The sequence below is a fragment of the Herpailurus yagouaroundi genome, unplaced genomic scaffold, assembly GCF_014898765.1.
Source record: "Herpailurus yagouaroundi ecotype Mexico unplaced genomic scaffold, PumYag 160, whole genome shotgun sequence".
Classification (NCBI taxonomy): Eukaryota; Metazoa; Chordata; class Mammalia; order Carnivora; family Felidae; genus Herpailurus; species Herpailurus yagouaroundi.
The window spans coordinates 22551057-22575692 of NW_024412401.1; the positions used below are offsets into that span (position 1 = coordinate 22551057).

At 43.2% G+C, this 24636-nt stretch overlaps 2 protein-coding genes across 3 annotated transcripts in view; both read right to left on the reverse strand.

Annotated features, from left to right (window-relative positions):
- FBXO10 (F-box protein 10) overlaps positions 1-14850 on the reverse strand; it is a 55230-nt gene extending 40380 nt beyond the window's left edge. Inside the window, exons 1-2 of one of the 2 annotated variants that reach the window (XM_040481713.1) lie at positions 14689-14850; positions 11979-12097 (exon numbers count right to left, since the gene is read on the reverse strand). In XM_040481713.1, the coding sequence (XP_040337647.1) occupies positions 11979-12053 (75 nt within the window). In that variant the 5' untranslated portion in view covers positions 12054-12097; positions 14689-14850. The remainder of the gene's footprint in view (positions 1-11978; positions 12098-14688) is intronic. The other variant, XM_040481714.1, reaches the window with a different exon arrangement.
- A 6310-nt stretch (positions 14851-21160) lies between these two features.
- The window catches only part of TOMM5 (translocase of outer mitochondrial membrane 5), a 10234-nt gene continuing 6758 nt past the window's right edge, over positions 21161-24636 (reverse strand). The window contains exon 3 of the transcript XR_005792569.1: positions 21161-21584. The gene's annotated coding sequence lies outside the window, so the exon portion shown is untranslated. The remainder of the gene's footprint in view (positions 21585-24636) is intronic.

The window sequence follows — 24636 nt, forward strand, 5'->3', positions numbered from 1 at the left end:
GTTTTTTAGAGAGACAGAGACAGAGACAGAGAGAGAGAGAGAATATATTAGTTGGGGAATGGGGCAGAGAGAGGAGAGAGAATCCCAAGTAGGCTCCACACTCAGCACAGAGCCCCATGTGAGGCTCGATTCCACAACACTGGGATCATGTCCTTAGCTGAAATCAAGAGTTGGATGCTCCACCGACTGATCCACCCATGTGTCCCAATCAATGAGTTTTAAGTAGAAGAGGTATGTGCTACTTCTCGACTATGCAAGATCATCCAGAGCTCTGTTTTTCTCTGGCATAGCAACTGGCAACATTTGCAATGATGGCTACTCTGGTAGGATAAGCAGAATCCCCATGCTGACCCAAAATAGACGCATACCATTTATAAAATATAATCCTTTGTTTTGGGTTAAGGCACTAAGAATCTGGGGACTGTTACTACAGTATAACCTAGCCCTTCTCGACTGATAGAGCATGTGAAACTCTAAAGGGCACTAGTATGAAGCCCTTGGACACCATGAGATTACCCATTCCATGGCTTGTCTGCAGCAACTTCAGTGTATTTCCTACAACTGAGCCAAAATCTAGCTCTTAGTTACTTCCTCAGTTAGTCTCAGTTCTGTTACCCCAGGACCACTGGAATTCTGTTCTCTTTCACATGTTGCATGTTTGGCATAGGCCTTGGATGCCAAACTTGGAAGCTTGTACTCTGTTTAGTATAGGTTGCTCAGGAGGGGAGTGGCCTGATCAGAGCTATATTTCAAGGAGATTCATCCAGCAGAGGTATGTCAGGTAGAATGGTGAGGGCAGAAACTCACAACTTTGCAAATATAAAATGACAGTTTCTTTCCCTTAGGATGATGTGAGGGTCTCCAGGAGATTTGGGGCAAAGGTGCCTGCCAGAGAAACTATTGGAACTTCAGTTTGCTCAGGATTCCAAGAAGCCTACCCAATAGTGGAAAGCTAAGGGTCTCGTAGCAGGCCTGTCAAGGGAAGGAAGACATGCCAGCAGGGGATTTTCTACCCTTCAGCACTTGCCTTCCTCCAAACTTGGCCATGTCCTCAATGCTAGCAATACCTCACGGGCTGAATCTAGAATGAGGCTGACAATTCTACCTTCAGAACCCCTCTGAACTCAAAGAGTATTTCCTTTTATTCAACCGTCCCATTCCCTGTTGTTCCATTTGACTTTATTTACTGTATCTTTACACTAATCCATGGGGATTCATGCAGCAATAGGGATTTCCATAACCAGGTAACACTTAAAAAAAAAAAGGTATTCAAGTTTTGCCCTTCCTTTTTGCCACTGGGGCCTCTGAGCTATGGAATTAAAAGTAACAAGTGTCCCCCAGGGCTCATGCACCTGGAGTGTGAGCCTGTAAGGAGCTGGAGAAACGACAGTGGGCACTTGTTTGGGATAGGAGGGAGCAGATCCTGTGGTAGGGCTCAAGCTGTTTCCCTTTGTTTGTGTGTTCCCAAGAGTGTGAGAACTTAGGGCTTCTGTGTGGCACCCTCCTAACCCTCTGGGCCACCTGGTGTCCCCAGCCTCAGTGAGTGGGCAGAGGCCACCCTCCTGGGAGGTGAGTCCCTTAAGACTTGGTTCTCAACAAGCAAGCTCTACTGCTTCCCAGCCCTGTGATTTTGAGATAAATACTTTAACTTCTCTGAGCCTATTTCCTCATCTGTAAACAGGCTAATGATGGCTGTCCTGCAACACCTCATGAGGATTTTGAGAATTTCCAAAGACAAATAATCGTTTATTCAACAAATAGTCATAAATTGTTTACTGTTGTGCTAGACATTATTTTAAGTACTAACAAGCAATAAACAAGACAGAGTCCCTACCTTTAGAGACAGACAACACATTTTAAAAATAATAACACTGGGGAGCCTGGGTGGCTCTGCTCTCAGCACAGAGCCTGCTTTGGATCCTCTGTCCTCTCTCTCTCTGCCCTTCCCTGGCTTGCGCTCTCTCTCTGTCCCTCTCAAAATAAATAAACTTAACAAATAACAAAAGCATAAATGCTATAAGGAGAAATAAAGCAGGCTAAGGGGTATGCGTGCACATGTGCCATTTTAGATAGCGTTGTCAAGGAAGGTCTCTGAGGAAGTGACATTTGAACAGAGACCTGAATGACATTTAAAGTCACGGGATGGGATGAGATCACTAGAGAGAAAGAGAGAGAAGTCTGATGACCAAGTCCTCGCCAGCCTAACGCCTAAAGGGCATGAAATGGAATAGGAGTCCGCACAAGAGAAATCGGGGGTGAATATTGGCCAGTTTGCTGTGCGTCATGATGGGCAGGCAAGGTGGGGTCAGGACTAAAACCTTTAGTAACATCTATGTATTTCACCTAGGCTTCTGTGAGGGGATTTGTGGGGTGGGTGGGAGGGACACAAGGGAGTGCCACGTTACACCACAAGGACTACCCGTGTGAAACGCCAGAGGGTGTATTCAGATGTAGACTGGCCAGGTGACTCAGTGTCTGAATACCTACCATGAGGAAATTCACTGTGATGAATTAGACACACTCTCTGCCCTCAAGGAGCTTATCTTTTTCTAAATAATATGCTTTTCTTTATTGTGTACCTCTCCTGAGCAAGTCTCATAAGGGCAGAAACTTTGTATCATTGCTTTGTATTATGCCTGGAACTCTGTCTTGCCCGTCATAGGCGCTCAATAAACATTTACCAAATAAATGAGTAATCACCATCATCATTATCTGGTATATTAGAATAGCTGAGACTATTAGCCACAGAATTCCTTCTGTGACATAGATCCCTATGGAATAAAAAAATAAGTAAATAAAACCCATGTACATAGTCCACACTTATAATGTATAAGACTGTGTGGTGAACACTGTGAGCAAATCAGGAATAAGACAAAGATCCTATCCTCAAGTCTGGTAGGAGACAAAGGTATCTCTACCCAAAAAAACAACCCCCTAAAAACAAAACAAAACCACAGAATATGTGAAAAATTACTCAGCTGCCATAAGAGGGAAAGCCTTTGTTTAAAGACTATAAATGTGACCTCCAGCTAGGGAAATCAGCCAATAGTAACAGAAAGTAACAAAAACAGCAACAGCTACCATTTACTAAGCACAAATATTTGAAGGACACCACATTAAGCATTTTTCATGCATTATTTCATTTTATTCTCTCAACATTCCTTCAAAGCCCTACAACTCAGAATGCTGTTCCTAGGACCTAGAAGCTGGTTAGAAATGCCAACTCTTGGGAGTCGGTAGAAGGTCCGACTCTTGGTTTTGGCTCAGGCCATGGGCTCACGGTTTCATGAGTTTGAGTCCCATGTCAGGCTCCGTGCTGGGATTCTCTGTCTCCCTCTCTCTCCTCCCCTCCCCGACTTGTGCTGTTTCTGGCTCTCTCAAAATAAATAAAAAAGACTTAAAAAAAAAAAAAAAAAGAAATGCCAAATCTTGGGCACTGTCCCATTACCAATGGATCAGAATTGCCATTTTAACAAGGATCACCAGGGCACTGATGGGCACACTTATGTTTGAGAAGCACTGACCTAAAGTATTACTGTCTTCATTTTACAAATGAAGAAAGAGTCTGGGAGAAACTAATGTGGACAAACGACTTACCCCAAATCACTTTGCTAGAGTGCAGCACAATCCCCTTGTGAACCAGGTCTGACCCCAAAGACTAGGTTTTTAACAAGAGTGGGCATCTGAGCTGCACTCTGAGATATGGGTAGGGCTGGGGCATCCAGAGAATGCAGAAAAGGAGACCATAGGCAGAGGAAGTGTGTCCACAAAGCTGCAGGGTAAGAAACCTCTAGCCAGGCTGAGTACACGGGAAGAAGCTCAGTCTGGCTGCAGCTCCAGAAGCCTGAAACAGTCAGGAAGAAAGGCCAACTGATCAGTTCACAGAGCTTTCGTTAACTTGGAAGTCAGTGGGGAACTGTGCTGAGTTCCAGCACAAAAGAACCTACCCCATAACAAGAGGACTCAAAAGGGACTCAAAAGGCTTCTAGTTTGGGTTCTGCGACTTCCTCACTGGGTAATCTTGAACACAGGGGACTCCACAACTCAGCTTTGTACATTATGCAAACAGCTTTCATGTTCTTCATTGTTTACTGAAGAAAATGCACTTACTTCCTACCCAGAGAAGACCATATCAGTGTCAAAGTGGCAAGAATTTTGCTTTTAATAAAGAAAAAATGCGAGGGGGGGGGGGGGAGGATCTAGAACAGCTCAGAACTCTAGTATGCACAAAGGGGGAAAAAAAGATATATCTTCTCACATTATGAAGCATACTAAACACCAGGGTAAGTAACTACACACTGTATTAAGCAGTTGTAACAGGTTCATGATTTTAGATCTTTCTTCAAATAAAAGTAAACTTTTCTAGAGTTCTGTGGATTTTAGTCTGAAAGCATGCAGAGTAAAATACTGTAAACCAAGAAAGAGCCCTGCATATATACCTACACATGTACTATTGGAAATGAGACAAAACCTAAAACTTTGAAGATGACAAACATCTCAGCTGGGCTTTTCATCATTTCTTCAAACCTCAGCTCTTCAGCAGCCTGAAAAATAACCAGCTGTTTCTTATTTCAGCTTTGAAATTTGATGGCACAGACCAGAACGCTGTGTTTTGATGTGTGTTTGGTGTTGAGCGTGGCTGGGAGCCCTGAAGGCCCTCTCTCCCTCCTTCAATGCACTGCCCATCCATTGCTGTTCACCTACAGAGTGCACTGGGGTGGGAATCCCAAAACCTGGGTTTTAGTCCTGATTCTAATAAACTAAGTGACCTTGAGGGGGCAGGAAAAGGTGTGTTGAGGACTAAGTACCAGGTGCTTTTTATGTTATCTCAAGGAGCAATTAACACAACTTAAGAGGCAGTGGCTTCTTATCCACAGTTCCAGGAATAAAGTGCCTCTGCTCTTCAGTTAGTAAGCAAGACAGCTGTGGTTCCTAACCTGGACTGAGTCCAAAGTCTCTGTTCTTTCCACTACAACAGCCTGCCTCCTGGTTCCCTTCCTGAGATTCAGGGGTTCTTAACTTGTGAAATCATGGTAGAGGACTTTCTAACCTCACTTTGCAGACACATAAACTCACAGATCATGAAATATGAATGAATTTAATCCTGCAATTATTATGCAGTGTTAGAGCACTGGGACTCTTGGCAGGCACAGTGTGTAGAGGGAACACCTGACCAGCTCCTTTCTCACCACCTCCTGCCCCCCACTCAACCACACACCCGTTCCCAGCCATTTCTCCTTAATCAATCTCAGCTTGAGGCAATTCCACACCAAGTGATTGTTGCTTTACACCAGAAATTACACATTCAACGGAGTCAGACCATCCTATGTCTCAGCTTCCTTATCTATAAAAGTGGGGATAATAATACCTTAGGGAGTTGCTGTGAGGATGAAATGGACGGAAATCACTTAACATCGTGCCAGACACATAGCAAACACACAATAAATGGTGATGAATTCCTTCTCTCCTAGGACCCTTTTCTTTCCCTAAATGCCTTTCTTTCATTGTAATGCATTTGAACCAACCCTCCGACATCTTAGAAACAAAAATTAATTATAGGCAATAAGTTAGGGTTTTCTGTAGTGAGGTCAGGAACAAGGAGACCATGGAGGGAGGGGAGCTCCCTGGCCAACAATGCAGACACTGACACCAGGCCAAAGAGTGGGTGTGTTCTTTATTGTAACGGAGCCAACAAGTTTTGTAGCTGCTGACCATCCAATGACAACGAGAGTGAGTTTTCTTTTCAGAACAAGTCATCAGCAGCAATGGAAATTCAACCACATGGGCACGGCTCCTAAGTTCTGAATATCTGTTTTAGTGAGTCTTCTGATCACAGCAAGTACAAATAAGGGGTGATTTATCATAAGGGTTTGTGTGGACTATTAAGGATAAAGGATTTTATAGAATAGGACCACAGTAGGGCTGGGTCTCCCAGAGTCTAGAATGAAAGGGCTGGATCAGCAGCTAGCCTGTAGGTCTTCGCTCACTACATGGCTCAGCCGCTCCCCAAGGGCTGGCTCCAATCTCCTTTCACCTGGAGTCTCTACACACTTTTCTCTACCTCAGTGCTTCTGCTTTCTCATAGTACCAGCTAGCCAGGACTCCTCAAAGGCCTGACTCTACCTCATGGCTTCTCTTTACATACCATGTCAGCTTCCATTTCTGTAGCTAAGTGCTCTTCTATAATCCCCAGTTCAAATTTCTAAGAACATGCATCTCTTTTCCACTAGTCATGTCATATCACAGGTCCTTGGTGAGCCTAGGAATTGGCTGTTTTTAGGTCTGACATCCAGCTCTGGCCCAGTAAGTTCTGTCTAGGGAGCAGGGACAGAGCAAGGTCTTATGGTAGAAAACATGGTTATGTGGGGATGACGTGAACAGAAGTTGTGGATGTAGAAGTTTCTCTTAGAAAGGCCATGGGGGGGCGCCTGGGTGGGGCAGTCGGTTAAGCGTCCGACTTCAGCCAGGTCAAGATCTCGCGGTCCGTGAGTTCGAGCCCCGCGTCAGGCTCTGGGCTGATGGCTCAGAGCCTGGAGCCTGTTTCCGATTCTGTGTCTCCCTCTCTCTCTGCCCCTCCCCCGTTCATGCTCTGTCTCTCTCTGTCCCAAAAATAAATAAACGTTGGAAAAAAAAAAAAAAAAAGAAAGGCCATGGGAACGGCAAGCGCCACGGCTGACCTGTTGATTACACCTCCGCATATCAGACAGGCTCACGCTAGCTCTCCCTCGTCTCTGCTGCTGTGGACTACCAAGCTGTCCTCAGCCAACAATGCCAAAACACCCGCTGGCATTCGTTGGTGGTGAAGGAATGGTCTGACCAGACTCCTCCTTCCCTGTCAGTGGGCTCATGAGGAGGTGACGTCCTCCCACTTTTCCTTGTAGAGTTTAATTGAGTTAATTCCGATCACATCCTCTTTTTTCTGCATGTCACTCTTCCAAGCCACTACTTGGCACAGTGGACTGTGGTGGCTGTCACTTTTGTCTCCCAGCACACCTTCCCTCTTCTGGTTCCTTAGAGGAGCTCCACACACTCCCGCTCCATTTAGTCCAGTTAGAGGTGGGGCTGTCATTCATAGTGCCTCCGCCCTCCACCTCATCCTTGACCCAAAGTAGAATCAAAAAGATCCCATCCCTCCTGCCAGGGATGGGGACAACTCAGAAGAGTTCATCTAAGGAATGAAGCCGGATTAAGACAAGCAAGGCTGACTGACTGAGAGAGATGGAGAGGAGATAGTCCTAAAAAGATTTTTTTGAACTCTTGGATCCCGCTATGCAGTTTTATAAGCAAACATTTTCTTTTTAGAGTTCAGGGAGTTCAGAGTCCTGACAAAATCATATCATTTTCTCAAGTAAATTCTTTGCTCTCTCACCTTTTTCCTCCCTCATTACATTTGTTCCATCTGTGGGTCCATATATGTGTCTAATCAAAGCTGGCACACTGTGTTACAACTAGTCTACCACTAAGCAGAATGGGGATAAATAAGAGATCAAGTGGTCTAAGGTCCCCATACCATCCAAAAAAAGCATAGGGATATTTATCACTCCATAATTTATCAACTTTGGTTAAATTAAAGTTTCAAGGGTAACCATTAAAGGAGAGCAAGTGCAAAATGTCCAAACTAGAAAAAGAGCAAGTGACTAAAACTATCCCAAAAGAAGGGAAGAAAGAGCTAGAACAAAATGGAGTACTTGCAGGACAAATACATTAAAAGCATAAAATACGAAGACAGACGTAAACCTAAATACATCAGTGGTTATATTAAACAAATATAGACTAAATTTTCCAAAGAGACAAAAACAGGTGATAAAAAAAACAAAACCCACATGCTGCTTATAAAAGACAAATCTAAAACAAACAGCACAGAAAGGATGAAATGAAACGGATGGAAAAAGATATACCTGGCATAGACTAACTAAAAACAGTTGGTGTAGCTACACTAGTATCAGATAAAATAGAATTTAAGGCCTCCCCTCCTCCAAACAAACAAACAAACAAACAAACAGACAAACAAAAACCCACCATTCTTTTACTAGAGATAAAAAAGGCAACCTCATAATGATAAAAGGTTAATTCACCAGGAAGATGTAACTTCGTATTTGTGTACACTTGATAATAGGGCTCAAAGATATAATGCAAAAAATTAAAAGGTGAAATAGGCAAATTCATAACCATAGTTGGATATTTTAACACATTTCTCTCTGTAATAGCTAGAATAGATAAAAATAAACTAGTAACAACAAAGAAGATTGGAATATAATTAATAAATTTGAATTCAATAACTGCTGAAGTCACATTACTTTCAAGCACACATGTAACATTTATAAAAATAGACCACAAAAAGAGCCCTAACAAAAATCTCAAAGGATTAAAATTATACAGAACAAACTCACTGACCATAATCACTTAAAAAAGATAACTAGAAAATACTTGTATGTTTGAAAATTAAGAAACACATTTCTAAGATACCTATGAGTCAAAGGGGAAATCACAATGGAAATTGGAAAACATCTGGAAATAAATGACTAAAATACCACGTATCAAAACTCTGAGCACATACTAAGTACCATCTGGAGGACAATGTGCAGCCTAAAATGGAAAGAATAAAAAGGACAAAAATGAATGAACTTTTCAAGAAGTTTGGGGGAAAAAAAACCCCAAAATATTTCCAAGGAAAGAATGAAAAAAGAGCAAAACTTAACGAAAGAAAGAGAAAACCAACTTACTATGGAGAATATCAGTGAAGACAAAACTAGTTCTTTGAAAGTAACTTCTACTGAAACTAAAGAATTAAAGGGATAAAATATAAAAATGAACTGTAATGAGAAGGGGGACATCTCTGCAGATACTGAAAACGTTAAAATAACAAGGAAATATTATGAACAATTTTATATAAGTTTGAAACCTTAAAAGGAACCAATTCCTGGAAAAATATCACTTGATAAAACTAAAGAAGAAAAATTTTTAAATCTGTTGGAATCATTGAAAACATTGAATCTGGGGGCTCTTGGGTGGCTCAGTTGGTTAAGCCTCAGACTTTGGCTCAGGTCATGATCTCACGATTTGTGAGTTTGAGCCCCGTGTTGGGTTCTGTGCTAACAGCTCAGAGCCTGGAGCCTGCTTCAGATTCTGTGTCTCCCTCTCTGTCTCCACCCCCACCCCACACTCTGTCTGTCCTTCTCTCAAAAATAAACATTTAAAAGAAAAAACCAAAGGGATGTCTGAGTGACTCAGTCGGTTCAGCATCTGATTTTTGCTCAGGTCATGGTCTCACGGTTCGTGCATTCAGGCCCCACGCTGGGCTCTGCTCTGACAGCTCAAAGCCTGGAGTCTGCTTCAGATTCTGTGTCTCCCTCTCTCTCTGTCCCTCACCTGCTCACTCTCGCGCTCTCTCTCTCTCTCTCTCTCTCTCTCTCTTTCAAAAATAAATAAAAATTAAAAAACATTGAATCTGTAGTCGAAAATAACACAACAAAAGAAAATACAGTTCCAGACCCTGATGGCTTCATCATCGAGTTCTCCCAAAAACTCAGGGGACCGTGGAAAAGAAACTAGAATGGATGGTGGAGGAGGAAGATAACGACTTTAGTTACACTTTTGCACTAGCTACAGCAGCAGAGATTGTAATTTGTCCCACTAACTTTCCTCTAGTAAGTTTTCCCAGAAATTGTGACCAACCAGAATTGGGGAGCTGTATCTGGATGGAGTAAATTTAACAAAAGAAAAGAATGTATTTCAATGGAGTGTAGAGAATACTATTAGTAACCTAACCAGTGTCTCTTTACTAGCTAGCATCCTCCCCAGATGGAGTGTCACATAGGGACTCACAGATGTCCCTTCAGAAAACTGCCACTTCACCTAGTTATACTTCTCCCCCATTCCTGCCCCCCATACTGCTTCCCTCATTCTCCTTTTCCTGAGCACTTTTCCCAATATACCACTTGAACAAGAATCCCCATTTCAGGCCCTGCTTCTAGAAAACAGGATCTAAGATATCACTATTTAAGAGGGTAAAAAGAGAGTCACAGAATAGGAAAAGATACTTTAAAAACACATAACTTGGTGCGCCTGGGTGGCTCAGTTGGTTAAGCACCTGTCTTCGGCTCAGGTCATGATCACATGGTTTGTGAGTTCAAGCCCCATGTCAGGCTCTATGCTGACAGCTTGGAGCCTGGAGCCTGCTTCGGATTCTGTGTCTTCTTCTCTCTCTGGCCCTCCCCCACTTGTGCTCTCTCTCTATCAAAAATAAATAAATGTAAAAAAAAAAAATTTAAAAAAACCACACACATAACTCAGGGCGTCTGGGTGCCTCAGTCTGTTAAGCAGCCAACTCTTGATTTCGGCTCAGGTCATGAGCTCACGGTTTGTGAGTTTGGGCCCGGCATCAGGCTCCACGCTGACAGTGCTGGAGCCTGCTTGGGATCCTCTGTCTCCCTCTCCTCTGCCCCTTCCCTGCTTGCTAGTTCTCTCTCAAATACACTTTAAAATTTTTTGGAAAAAAAAACACCAAACTTTAAAAAACCCCATATAACTGACAAGGGACCACTAACCAAAAAAAAAAAAAAAAAAAAACCTCCAAAAATTAATAAGAAAAACTGAAAAGCAGGCAAAAGGCTTGAATTAGGCAGTTCACAAAAGAGGCCACCCAATTAATCAATAAAAAAGTGCTCAACATTAGTTATAACCAAGGAAAATAAAATTAAAACCACATAGGATATCACTCTAGGCCGACGAGAATAGTTTAAAAATTTTAAATAGACAATACTGAGTATCTGCAAGGATACAAAGCAGCTGGAGCTCTGACACGCTGCTGGTAAGAAAGTAAACTGCTACAATCACTTAGAAAACTGGAATTATCTAGCAAAGCAATTCCACTTTGACATATATAACCTAAAGAAGCTTCACAAACACAATAGCAAATGTCTAAGGATATGCTTGGCTGCACTGTTCTTGGTATTCAGAAGCTATAAGCAACACAAGTATCTAAACCATATGACACAAATTCAGTGTGACATATATCATGAAACACTGTTAGCAATGAAAATAAGTGTGGTAACCTCATGGATGCAACACACAAACAAGTATGGCAAAAGCAGCAAACACAAAACACACACTACGGTAGGATTTTCTGTAAGAAATTAAAAAACTAGTAAAATTCAACTATACTGTTTTAGGGATGCAGATATAGGTGACAAAACTACAAAGAAAAACAAATGGTTATCACGTAAGTCAAAATAGTGGTTTCTTCTGGGAAGGAGGTTATGATTTGGAAGGGAGACTACTGAATATTGGCAATGTTCCACTTCTTGACAAGGGCGGTGGTTCCCTGTATGTTTCCCTTATGCACATTTGAGGGGTTTCCTTGCATGCATTCTTGTTACAGCTAATATTTTTAAAGTTTAAAATAAAGACAATGAAACCAATATATCAATTATTGTTTGATTCTTAGAAAAGTTGAGGGAATTTCATTTTTAAATTAAAACCTTGTCCCCAAATCTTTAACAGGGTATATACCACTTAAATTTTGCAATAATGCCTACTTTTCTCCACTACAGGTGGAGAAACGGTCTCCTGGGAACAGATCGTTTTTGCCAAGAGTTACCAGAGGACCCCTCTTATACATGAAAAGTTGAATAGGCACACAAAGTTCTGGGGTAGCTAACTGCCATTCCTGAGAATCCTTGGTAGGCAGAATCCTGGAGGGAAAGTAGAACCAATTTGCCAAAAAGCCCTGGGTTAGGGTAAGGAAGGGACTGAATCTCCAAACCTTGACAAAAGGTTTGAAAAATAGGGAAATCTAGGTGGTCTGGGATGACCCTGACAAAGGCTGCTAGCACAAAAGGGTCCCATATGCCCCCAAAGGGAACTCATGGGAGGACTGGGGAAACCCAGCCTGGTGACATGCTCAACACACTGCCCAGAGTGAGGTGCTTTGGGGAGAATGGCTAAGCATGTGAGCACAAACTAAAAAAAGCTCTAACCTTGGAATCCAAGCATGGGATCAAGCTGGCGGGAACCTGGTCCAATAAGGGCGTTGAGCAGCAGTGACCACACATCCTTGGACCGTGCAGGACAGCTCTTCAATAGTGATACCATATAGCTGTGTCAGAAATAACAAGGTGGATGGACTGCTCAGACTCTGCAGTTCTCTCTCCTCTGGAGAGTGGAAGACTGACTTCTTTGGATCGTCTAAGTTCCCAGGAAGTTTGGAAGTAGGAGATATTGGAATTCTCACTAATGAGGGCATTAAAGAACTTAGGAGATGACTTGGAAAGATAAATTTTTGACTGCATTAGAACCCAACAGGTGAAACAAGACACACAGGTTAAACATCTGAAACAAACTCTTAATCAAATGGCTCTATTATCTACCTTTATACATGCAGTACCATATGTATGAGTAGGAAACTAATATGTCACTCACTAAGCTAACACAAAGAGGGAAATGAGAGAAATTAGCAGGCATTTCAAACAGGGCCCATGACAGGTGACTTAAGAGAGGGTTCATTCACTAAGACAAATGGAAAGAACAAGGGCTTCTTGTACCCTCTATTATTACCATGTGGCTGAGGCACATAAAAGGAACTGGTTTCTTTCACATCTTCCTTGAAGAGCATCATTACTATGTGATGTCTTCTTGGTTGCCCAGGACACTCCCTCTCACCTGAGAGCTCTTGCTGGCTTCTAATCCACACCTTTATCAGAGCCCCACAGATCTGCCTGCCTCTTGCATGTGGGAATGTCCACAGATGATTCCCCCAAAGATTCCGAGTTCCCCAAACCAGGGTCTATCTTCGTTTTTATCTGTTTCTGCTTATTCCCACTCTTCTTGGGCCTGGAACCAATACATATTTGTTAAAGGAAAGAATAAAGGAGGAAGGAATAGTATGAACGCACTGCAACTGAAAAAAAAATTGAGGGCCACCACCAGAATACAGACACCCACAGCGAACTGGGGACTGCTTGACCACATTTTACTTAACAGCTACTTGTGCTATCATAAAAACAATTCTTTTGATAACCATGGAAACCAAAACGAAGGCACTGTGGCGAGGGTGGCTCTTTTCAGAAATAATACACAATAAGAGGCCTGAAACCAGAAAGACAAAGAAATCCAAGTGCTCCAGGCCAGAAGGAAATCCTTTCCTAAAAGCCCTGACAAAGCAGCATTTTCTTCAGTTTCCAGAGGTTTCAAGAAAGGCTCAGGGACTGCCTTGACAGATCATGAAATAATTCAGACCTCTCTATGTGCTTCTGTCTCTTGGGGCCAGCTGCTAAGGCAAAAGCTCGCTGGGAGACAGAACTTATTTTTATCATAAAATGTATTGAGAACAAGCAAAGGGAGAGAAACATATTTCATCTCTAGCTCCTAGTAGGTGTACAAGCACACAGTAGGTGCTCCATAAATACCTGCTGAATAATGAAGAATCAGGTTAGGACTAAGGGGAAGCACAGCATCTGGTTAACAGTGTGTGTTCTTTCTACCACCTAGGGCCAACAACCTGTTGGGTGCTGAGGCCTGAAGTCCTGTCCTCATTCTGGGTCCAGTTTCTCCATGTGCAAGAGGAGACAGCTGGATTAGACAGTTTCCCAGGCATCTTCCTACTCTAACAGTCAATCACTGTACTGTGCTTTTTTTGGTGGCAGCACATGCCTGGCACTTTTCTTTCCCCTCAGAGGGAATCTGATACCCATCTGCTCCAGTACATTAATGTTCCCATCCTGCCTGACTCATTTGGTAGGAACAACAGGTTCACATGCCAGTGGTAAATAAGGCAAAGGGGGCCCAGAAAGAGAAACAGGGAAAGGATCCCACTTGGCCTCTTTCTTAGGAAACCAAAGCAGCACTCTTTTTAGCACTAACTATTGGGAAACTGAAGTGCGATTATTCTAAACACCTCTCACGCGAAGCACTCTCTAGCTTACTAAATTAATTGAATAATATTTATATGAAAAGGACTATCCATTGAACATTTCTGTGCCGGACACTGTGCTAAGCTCTTTATACTGAACCTCACAGCAACCTCATGAGCTAAGTATTATTATTATCGTCTTTTAACAGATGAGGGGTCTGTATGGCTCAAGGTCAACAGCTGGTAACTGGTAGAACTAGGACTTGAACCCACGTCTAACTTACTCCAGAGTTCCGGCTCCTCCCATGGCTTTCCCACCCGTGCTCCGCCGTAGTCCTATGAGGGAGGCAGAGCAGGTGTTACCACCTTTACTTTAAAGATGGAGAAACAGACTCTCCGAGAGGCTTGCGATTTGCACAAAACACAGGGGACACTTAATAGTAGCTGCCCGGTCCCAGACCAGTGCCCCAGCATTCCTGGGAGGGGGGCTCTTCCCACCCCAGGAGTCGGCTTCTTCCTCTTGGACTTCGCGTACACACTCGCAAAACCTCAAGGCTGAAGGCAACCGAGGAGATCCACCTTTCCAGCCGGGTCGTTTTACAGGAGGGGAAAACGAAGCACTAGGTGCGGCTGAGCCTCCAGGTGCCAGCAGAGCGCGGGGCCGCGGGCGACCTGAGGGCACCCTCTCCCGGTCCCGCCAGGGCCAGGTGCTCAGCTTCTGCCAGGACCGAGCGGCGCCGCCAGGCGCCCGGGCCGCCCCCTGCTCCGGGCCCCGGGCATCCCGGGGACGCGCGCGGAATAACTTCGCCCTCAGCCTCCGCGGGCCGGCCTTCTCTTACCTTGCCGGGAGCTCCCCGGAGCGCTCGCCCACAGCAGTCCGGGCCGCGGGAGCCGAGCCGGCGCCAGAGCCGGAGCCGGAGCCGGAGCCGGAGCCGGAGCCGGAGCCGGAGCCGAGCCGTGAGGACTGCGGCGCTCAGCCAGGGGCGGGCGGACGCGGCGCGAGAGCCCCGCCCGGAGGCGGACAGCTGCGGGGCTCGTGCGGGCGGGCGCCGTCACGTGACGCGCGAGGCGGGGGATGCCGGGAGCCGGGCGGGCTGGCGGCCGGAGCTGGGCTCCCCGACCACCGCAGCGGACAAGGAACCTGGAGTCTCTGCAGGGAGGGGAGCGGGAGGGAGACGCCGGGGGCGGGTGGGTCCTCGGATGCTGCCAAGTCGAGCTTGTGGAAGGACGATTATGGCTTGTACTGCGTGGCCCCAGAGGGGCAGAAATAGAATCAGTGGGAGGAAACTGCAGGGAGGTATGCTGGGGTCAATATAAAGATTCTTCCAATCATCAGAATTATCTGTCAAGATAATGGGCTGTTCCAGGAGGTGGTGAACAACTCGGTGTGCACGCAGGAGCGGAGTTCATCCATTCAACAAACTAACCACTGGCTATGGGCCAGGCGATATATTGGGAGTATGTATTAAATTCTTATATGCATAGCGTTTAACACATGCCTGGCACATAATAAATGTTGCATAGGTGTTGTTGCTGCTGGCATTATCATGGGCACAGAAATGAACGAAGCTGATATGGCTTCTCTCCTCCTGAAGCTAAATTCTTGAGCGGTAAGGTAGACAATCACATACCATTTAAATAAACATGTATTTAAAATTATAGTTCACCGAAGGAACCCTGATTTTAAATTATGGGGCAAGGGAGGGTGGTCAGGGAAGACTTCTCAGAGGAGGGTAAGGAGATAGCCAGATCGATGAGAGGCAAGGAAAACCTCAAGGAAGGCTTTTGGGCGGGGGCCGGGGGGCAGAAGAGAGGACTGCTCTTTGGGTAAATGTAAGATGTCTGGTTCATCTGAAGCTTATTGTGTTAAAACAGTGTTAAGTGAACTTAGGCAGGTTGGTGCCAGATCATGCATCACTTAGTAGGCCATGATAAAGGATTTTAAAATTTTATGTAAAAGGAAGCCACTGAAGTGGTGGAGGGTGTGGGTGGTTTGGTATCTTTTTAAAATAGGATGCTGGCTACTATGTGGATAATAGACAAAAGAGTGAAAGCAGGGAGCTTGGTTAGGACTTGGACTGCAGTAATGATAGTGAAGACAAAGAGGAATAGATTTGATTTTTTTTTTTTTTTTTATTTAGGTAATCAAACCGGTTTGATGTGGAGTCATTAAGGGGATTCCTAGTCTAGCTTAATCCACTGACTGGGGCCCATGGAGGTGCTATTTATTGAAATGGCTAACTACTGTAAGGGGAACATATTTAGAGGTGGGGGGAGATTAAGAAATCGATTTTGGACTTGTTAAATTTAAGATGCCGTGTCACCAAATGAAATGATCAAAAAGGCAGTTGGATATAGACCTCTGAATTTTATTTTATTTAAAAAAATTTTTTTTAATTTTTTTTTCAACATTTATTTATTTTTGGGAGAGAGAGAGACAGAGCATGAACGGGCGAGGGGCAGAGAGAGAGGGAGACACAGAATCGGAAACAGGCTCCAGGCTCTGAGCCATCAGCCCAGAGCCCGACGCGGGGCTCGAACTCACAGACCGCGAGATCGTGACCTGGCTGAAGTCGGACGCTTAACCGACTGCGCCACCCAGGCGCCCCTAAAAAAAAATTTTTTAACGTTTATTCATTTTTGAGAGAGAGAGAGAGACAGAGTATGAGCGGGGAAGGGGCAGAGAGAGAGGAAGACACAGAATCTGAAGCAGGCTCCAGGCTCGGAGCTGTCAGCACAGAGCCTGACGCGGGGCTCTAACTCATGAACTGTGAGATCATGACCTGAGCCGAAGTCGGACACTCAACCAATGAGCCACCCAGGCGCCCCTAGACCTCTGAATTTTAAAAGAGAATGTTAGCTACAGAAATCTAACTTGAGAATACTGTGAAAAAGAAATTATCGCACCGGATTGAGGTAATAGCTGACCCCTGTGGTCCCATTGACCTCTTTTAGTCCCTGGTTCTATAGAATGTAGTCTATAAAAAATGTATTCCATCTGTTACTACCACATGATGAATTTGGTATTACAGATTCTGGATGAGGCCCAAGTTACCATGCAGCTGCTTTCTTTTACAAATTGAAACAAAACAAAACAAAAAACAGCCTTAGCCCAAAGCCAACTATTTCTTTTGAGCAAAGACACAAAGCTGTACACACAGTAGCCAGATATAGTAGAAAGACCACTCTGATTTAGGTCAGATCAGAATAGGGGTGGTTCACAATACAATGAGCTTGATGATTTATCTAATTGATGACCGGCAAAGGTGTGACATGTTTAATCCTTTGAAAAGTGTCCCATTGTATGAAACTGGCAGTCTAGATATGTGTCAATAAGCAATCAAAAGCCTGACTTTCTGGATTTGTGCCAGCCAACATTGTTTTGGTGCTTCTATAGAACAGCGAAGCCCTTCAAAAGAGTGCAACGGCAACTCCCTACAAGAGCGTGCCGTCTGCCTTTCCCAATGATGCAAGCCTCAGTTGCTCCACGGAAAATGTGACTTTAGGTACTTAAATATAAGAACATTTGCAAACTGCAACTGAGTTCTCCTTTCTGACTACACCTCGTTCATGTATGCCTCTATTCTAGCACTTGCTGTCTACTGGCTTCTCTCCTCTATTAGACTAGAGAGGACTTGCTCATCTTTGCTCAACTAGCACAGTTGGTGTTCATTGCAAAATGAGTAAGTAAACATGCACGATCTCTTCCGCCATGTGAACTTTATTTACCCTGCTTTATAGAAAGTGAGGCTGACTGTGATTTGTTCAGGGTCCACATAATAGACGTGTCATCCCATTGGCTGCCCAGTTATCTGAACTCCCTACATTTGGGAATTCCCCATCTTTGAGATCTTTCACTGTAAAAGCCAAAAATCCAGTTATTTCCTCTGCTTTTCCACATGACCCGGACACTACAAATTAGATATTCCTGGACCATCAGTTGGAAGCCAGAGACAACAAAGTGGAGACTTGGCATAATTCTTTGGTGGCCATGGCAAACCGCAAGATGAAGTTCTTAGAACACTGGCTGTCAGGATAGTGCAGGGCTCTCGGTCTGTGGCTTTGGCAAGTGGTGGCATCTAATCCTCAGCAGAGATCTCTTCACTGCACTGGGTTGTACTTGGTGACCAAGTAACAAGGAGTGATGTTCCAATTGCCTAGTCTCCAAGCCTGGTTCTCCAGGCCTCCTGGTGTTGCTAAATTACCTATAATCCTTTCAATGAATTACTTTTCTCTTTAAATCTACCCAAACTGGATTTGGGTGTTTCAAGTAAAAAAAATCTGACTCATATAGTCACATAATTAAGAGCAGAACTGAAGCTATAACTGAGGACTTTTAACTAATTCTAGTGTTCTTTCCAAACCAATAGACCTCTACCTCCAAACAATGCATTTTTTACACTACATATTGGTGCCTCGAAATCACTCGGTTCACCATTTATCCTTTTAGTGCCAGTTGATTAACGAATATTTCAAACGACTGCATGGTGAGGCAATTGCCAGTTCAACAGTGTGAAATGTAGCCGTATCAATCAGTACAGCTGCTTAGGTAATGTTTGTTTGTTTGTTTTGCAATTTTGTCCTTTATAGACACAAGTGGAAAATGAAGGTACTATGACTAATATGGCTGAGAAAAAGATGAAAATTATCAGGTGTGCTTAAAGCACATTTTTAGCCTCAGTAGAATGCTTACTGGATTAAAGTCAGCTGTGTTTTGTGACGGAAGCCGTTTAAGAGCGTTTCATGCAACACTTCCGATACTGTGTTTAAAAGGCAAAGTAAGTGGTTTTGTAATGTTTTTACATCTCAGTAACAAATCAACTTGTCAAAATGCGATTTCTACGTTTTTGTGAACTTGTATAAGCGTAGGCAAGTGGCACCACATAAGCATACCTGTGATACAGCACGCGTTTGGCCCTGCGTGAAGTCCGTAAGACGGGGCAGGGAAAAGACCTGGTGCTTTATTTGTAATTTCCTACTGAAGCCAAGAAAACAGGTTACTGAGCGTTGTTCTTGTGTAATTTGGAACTGCAGTATATACAGTAGCCAGCAGATGTCAGGATGGGATCTCTTTCGAGAAAACAATAAACAGGAGTTTGTGAAAGAACTGAAGGTTTTCTTGTTCTTCTGTGCTCCCCACTCTTCAGTCACACTGGCCTTTTTCTTTAAACACACATGCTTTAACACTTTTTCCAAGGTTCCTCATTCTTTTATCTGGCCAGCTGCTATTGATCCAATCTTCATGTAAGGCTTCCTCAGGGAGCCCTCCCCAACCCAATGGGTCAGGACTCCCCTATTTCAAGTTCTCACAGCTGCCTGCACTTCCCCCCCAACAGCAGCTTATATAATAGGATGTGTAACTATTGATGAATTAGGTAATGTTTGCCTCCTCTGCTAGAATGTAAGCCTCTTAAGGATAGGTACCATGACTGAATTCCTTTCTGTATCCCTCAGCTACCAGTGCCTGCTACTCTGTAGTTACTGAATAAATACCTGTGAATGTGAACCTCCACCAACCAAAATGGGAATATTTCTCTGAGGCCTGGACAGCGGGGATTGTCTGAAAAGTCACTAATTTTTCCACCTTCAATTCAGTAGTCATTTACTCAGCCCCTACTTTGTAAAGATATTATGTGGGACAGAAAAATATGTGAGATAGCACTTGTATTCAAAGAGTCTTTCGGGGCGTCTGGGTGGCTCAGTCGGTTGAGCGTCCGACTTCGGCTCAGGTCATGATCTCGCGGTCCGTTGAGTTCAAGCCCCACGTCGGGCTCTGTGCTGACAGCTCAGAGCCTGGAACCTGTTTCAGATTCTGTGTCTCCCTCTCTCTCTGATCCTCCCCCATTCACGTTCTGTCTCTGTCTCAAAAATAAACGTTAAAAAAAAAAATTTTAAAAACAAAGAGTCTTTCAGTAACAGAAAAAGACGAGAGAAAACTTTGTCCCATAGTGGCAATCCCTACTATACAGTATCCATGTTCAGATTCTTACTCATTTCCATTAAAGAGCCCTGTCTGCAACCCACCCCACCTTGGTCACAGCAGTTGAGTTCAAGAAGGAAATCTTTCTTAGCTTCCAAACCTTTATCCTAATCTGCTGGGATAGTTCCTTGACAATATGCTTTTAGCTTTTAAGAACAGCACTCAGACTCCCATTGTAGGTTTTCTCAAGGCTAAATACTTCTAATTCTTTCAATCATTTCTCTTGTACCATGATTTCCGGATACCTCCAGTGCTCTCTACTCTGGCAAGTTGGCTGCTCTTGAATTATTTGTCAGATCTGGAGACCTTAATGTTGTAATTTTACAAATGCAACCTAAAATTGCTTTCAGTTTTAGTTTTGACTCTTATTCCTAAACCAGTCCAGAATCTCAGAATTGGAAGAGGCCTTAAGGTAAACTCACTCACTGCTACCCAAAGCAGATCCTGGACCAAGTAAATCACCTGGATGCTTTTTAAAAAAGTGACTTCTGACTCCATCCATAGTAATTCTGATTCAGTAGATTTTTTTGTTTAAAAGCTTCCCATGTGATTTGGTGTGTAGCCTGTTTTGGAAAGCACCTGTGCACACGATGCCTGACACTGCCTTATAAAACACACTCATTACCAGTGTTCTTTTCCACTGTACTTGAACCTCTCCTGTGGCAGGCGCCCACCACCAAGAGGTACCTGTGTATGAAAATCCTTCCAACCATTCTTAGTATGCATTCTTTGATTCCCAGGTATCTGACATGCAGGGCCCATTTACTCCTAAAATTGTTATGTGAACAGAACATCAGTTCCCCATAAACACGAAGACACATTTATCCTTTTCTACCAAGAAACAAGTATTGGGGCTCCTGGGTGGCTCAGTTGGTTGGGCGACTGACTTCGGCTCAGGTCATGATCTCACAGTTATGGGTTCGAGCCCCACGTCAGGCTGTGCTGACAGCTCAGAGCCTGGAGCCTTCTTCAGATTCTGTGTCTCTCTCTCTGCCCCTTCCCCGCTTGCACACTGTCTCTAGCTCTCAAAAATAAACATTTTATATGTATATATACATACATATATGAAATATACTATTTTACCATTTTTAGACATGGATCAGGAAGAAGGAAATAAATGATATTTTGAGTCTGTATTATCTAGGGCAAAGTTTACTACAGTGCTTGCTAGCAAAAGTGAAGGTTAGCTTAAAATGGGAAAAGTAGATGTTAAACTAAATGCCTTTCCCTTCAACCCTTTCCCAGCAATCATTGTTTCACTAAGCTAGTAATATTTTATTAAGGATATTTTATCTTTTGTTTCATTTGCTTGAGACCAATGAAAACAACAGTTATGAAAATTGAGCATTTATAAAATTTTAGTTGACATAAAGATTCAATAGTAAGCCTATTAAATTTTACTCAAAAGTACAGTAAAATCAAATAAAAGCTGAGTTTTTACTAATGATATTAAGATGAGCAATTCATTTGACCATTTCCTATATTTCCTTGTTTTAATTCTTTTCTATCACATTTCTAAAAACTTTTTTGTAATATTTGTTATTTTAAATTATCTATATATTGCTTCTCTGTCATCAGTTCAAATAATCAGAGGCAATGCAATCTGAACCTTGGGAAGAAAAGCATCTTATAAACTCCCATTGCTGTATGACATCCAGCAGTAGTCTCCATGATGTTTCCGCACTGTCCCATAAAAATTAGTCTTCAGTCTCTTGGTATCATGAACATATTTTCAATTAGCGATTTTCTTTCCTCCTAAATGAACGTACAAATTGGGGGAGAATAAGTTGTGGGAGTAGGTCAAATGTGATCCTTATCAGACCACACCATACATACTTAGCTGTGAAACCAACAAACTCTTAACATACCATCTCTTGTACTAACAGCACATTGATGATATTTCTCTCTTCAGAGACAAAACGAATGAAGCCTATTTTACAGAACAGGAACTTTTATCTCCATGGAAACTGAAGGAAGGATATTTTGGGCATACAAAGAGGTGTTCAGGGCTACTGCTCCACTGTGTTCACTCCTACAGTTGCCCTCAGCAGGACTGACCCCTCTATGTTCTTCCTGTCCACCAGCTACTTCCTGCCTTTCCCTTCTTACCCAGCTTAGATGCCTTGTGAATTATTTCAATCACTCCCGACCTGTCATTTCACCTCAGCCATGTGACAAGCCCCAGCCCTAGATGAATCCAACTCTCCACCTTCTCCGAGCCTGCCTGTGGACAGCAGAGCAGTGCTAGAGAAAAAGCCCACAGCCAGGCACTGCAAATTCATAATCCAGGATCTTAACTGGGGTAACAATTTCATCTGACAAGCTTAGCCTTTTGGCCTTTTCTAGTTAGCTTACTCTCACACTTCCCATAACTAGTTAAAAACTTCTCCACTCTATTATTCAATGAATAATGAGTGCCTGTGAGGTACCAGGCAGTCTTCTAGATACTAAGATACTACAGTGAACGTTAATAGATGAAATCCCTACTCTCATCAAGCACACACTTAATGGACACAGACAATTAACAACATAAATAAGGAAAAATATCTTAAATGCCATTAAGGAAAATAAAGAAGGGGGTTATAGAGTGCTGGAGAGGCTGTAGTTAAAAAAATGTTTTTGAAATACAATTTAACTATGGAAAAAAGTCAATAAGCGTAAAACTTGCTGGATTTTCACAAGTTGAAACATCCTATAACTTATAAAAGAGCTGGGAAAGGTCCCACTGAAAAAAATGCCATTTAAGCAGAGACCTGAGAGAAAGGGAGTGAGGCAGTTGAAAATCTAAGGGAAGAGCAGTGCAAAGGCCAGTGCAAAGGCCCTGAGGTAGCAGCTTGTGAGTTTGGGGAAGCAAGGAGACCAGTGTAGCTGGAATGCAGTGAAGGATGGAAGAGTCATAAAAGACGAGATCAGAGATGTAATGAGGACCAGATTGTATAGAACCTTGTGGGCAACCAGAAGGACTGTGGTTTTTACTGAGTGACATGGAAAACCACTGGAGAATTTTAAGCAGGAGAGTCAGCAGTATCTATGCTGTAAATAGAAGAGGTCTGAGGACTGAAGCCTGAGGTATTGCAAGTTTCAGGTCAGAAATGAAGGGAAACCTACTAAAGCATTTAAACAGTGGATGAGTGAAATAGAAAGGGTAGCAAGAAGGAAAATCAGGAAATTCGTATCATGGAAGGCCCACAAAGTGGTTACAATAATGAAATAGTGTTGAGTGCTGCAGATCGGGTGAGACAGGTCAGTGTTAACCTTGACAAGAGCAGTTTCAGAGGATCACTGGGGATGCATGCCTAACCGGAATGGGTTCAGGAGATCACCAGAAAAAGGATATGAAAATATAGAGCACTTTACTGAGGTGTTTAACTGTGAAAGGGAACAGAGAAATGGCACAGTACATGGGGAGAGTAAGGATTCAAGAGGACTATGGTGGATGTTGTGGTGAACAACTTAGATCTCAACTTTAGGACCAAGGTACTCATTCCCCCAGCACCTTTGAGTGCTGGCTGCTGATGGCTCACAGCTGCAGTGCTGCACACATTGCCTCTGGCTGATTTTTTTAAAAAAATTTTTTTTAATGTTTATTTATTTTTGAGACCGAGAGAGACAGAGCATGAACAGGGGAGGGGCAGAGAGAGAGGGAGACACAGAACCTGAAACAGGCTCCAGGCTCTGAACGGTCAGCATAGAGCCCGACGCGGGGCTCGAACTCACGGACAGTGAGATCATGACCTGAGCCGAAGTCGGACGTTTAACCGACCAAGCCACCCAGGCGCCCCTGCCTCTGGCTGTTTTACACTACTACAGAAGAGCCGACAGCACAGAGCTCACAAAGTCTGAAGTATTTACCATTTGACCTTTAACAGAAAAAGTCTGCCAACTCCTGCTTTAGCGGCTTCTTTGATGACCGAAGCTACATGTAGAATTTATCAAGTCATCAAGTGATAACAAAATAAAGTAAAACGTCTAGCTCATTTCCTTTCTATACTATCCACAATATTCTCTGGTGCCTGATGTCATAGCTAAAGAGAGATGCTTAGCTCAAGCAAAGGAGGGGAAAAAGAAAAAGTTCAGATTCCTACACTTGTTCTTCCTTCCAAATCTAGGCCCAATTTTGCCCACCTATAAACTACGAACACACCGTAACTGAAATGCTAACTTCACAGAAGAATTTCAAAGAGCAGTGATAAAACAGTTTAAAAAGAAAACTTATTGGTACCAGGAAGAACACTAACCTAATTTAGGAGCAAAATTCTCAGTTCATATCCCTTATGAAACTTGTTTGTGGATTAACATTTTCTCTCAATTATCTGCATTTCTTTCTATGCTCCATTTTAAGAGTTTACAAAACTCAAATCTGCTATGGTTCTTTACTATTTCTTATTACACGTTCAAGCCAAATATATACACATGGCCAACTGTTGTCTGCTCTACTATTTCTGAACTGTTTGTTATAAGTATTAGTCTGCCCTCCCAAAACCAGGGAGTTTATGGCCTGAATTTTAAAAAGTCAGTCATAAAAAACTGCACTATCATTTTTCCTTTATTCTAGCCTGAACATATGCTGGAATTCAGGGTAACAATCAACATATTCCAAGAAAAGCACTTAAGGATAGAGTATGATCAACACCCATTAAAAGCCCCTAAACCTACTTATTAGCCATCAAATCTTCCAGAGTCTCAAACTCCATCTGTAAAATGGCATTAACACTGACTGTTGAAGTTTATATACAATTAGAATATAAGCGGGGCGCCTGGGTGGCGCAGTCGGTTAAGCGTCCGACTTCAGCCAGGTCACGATCTC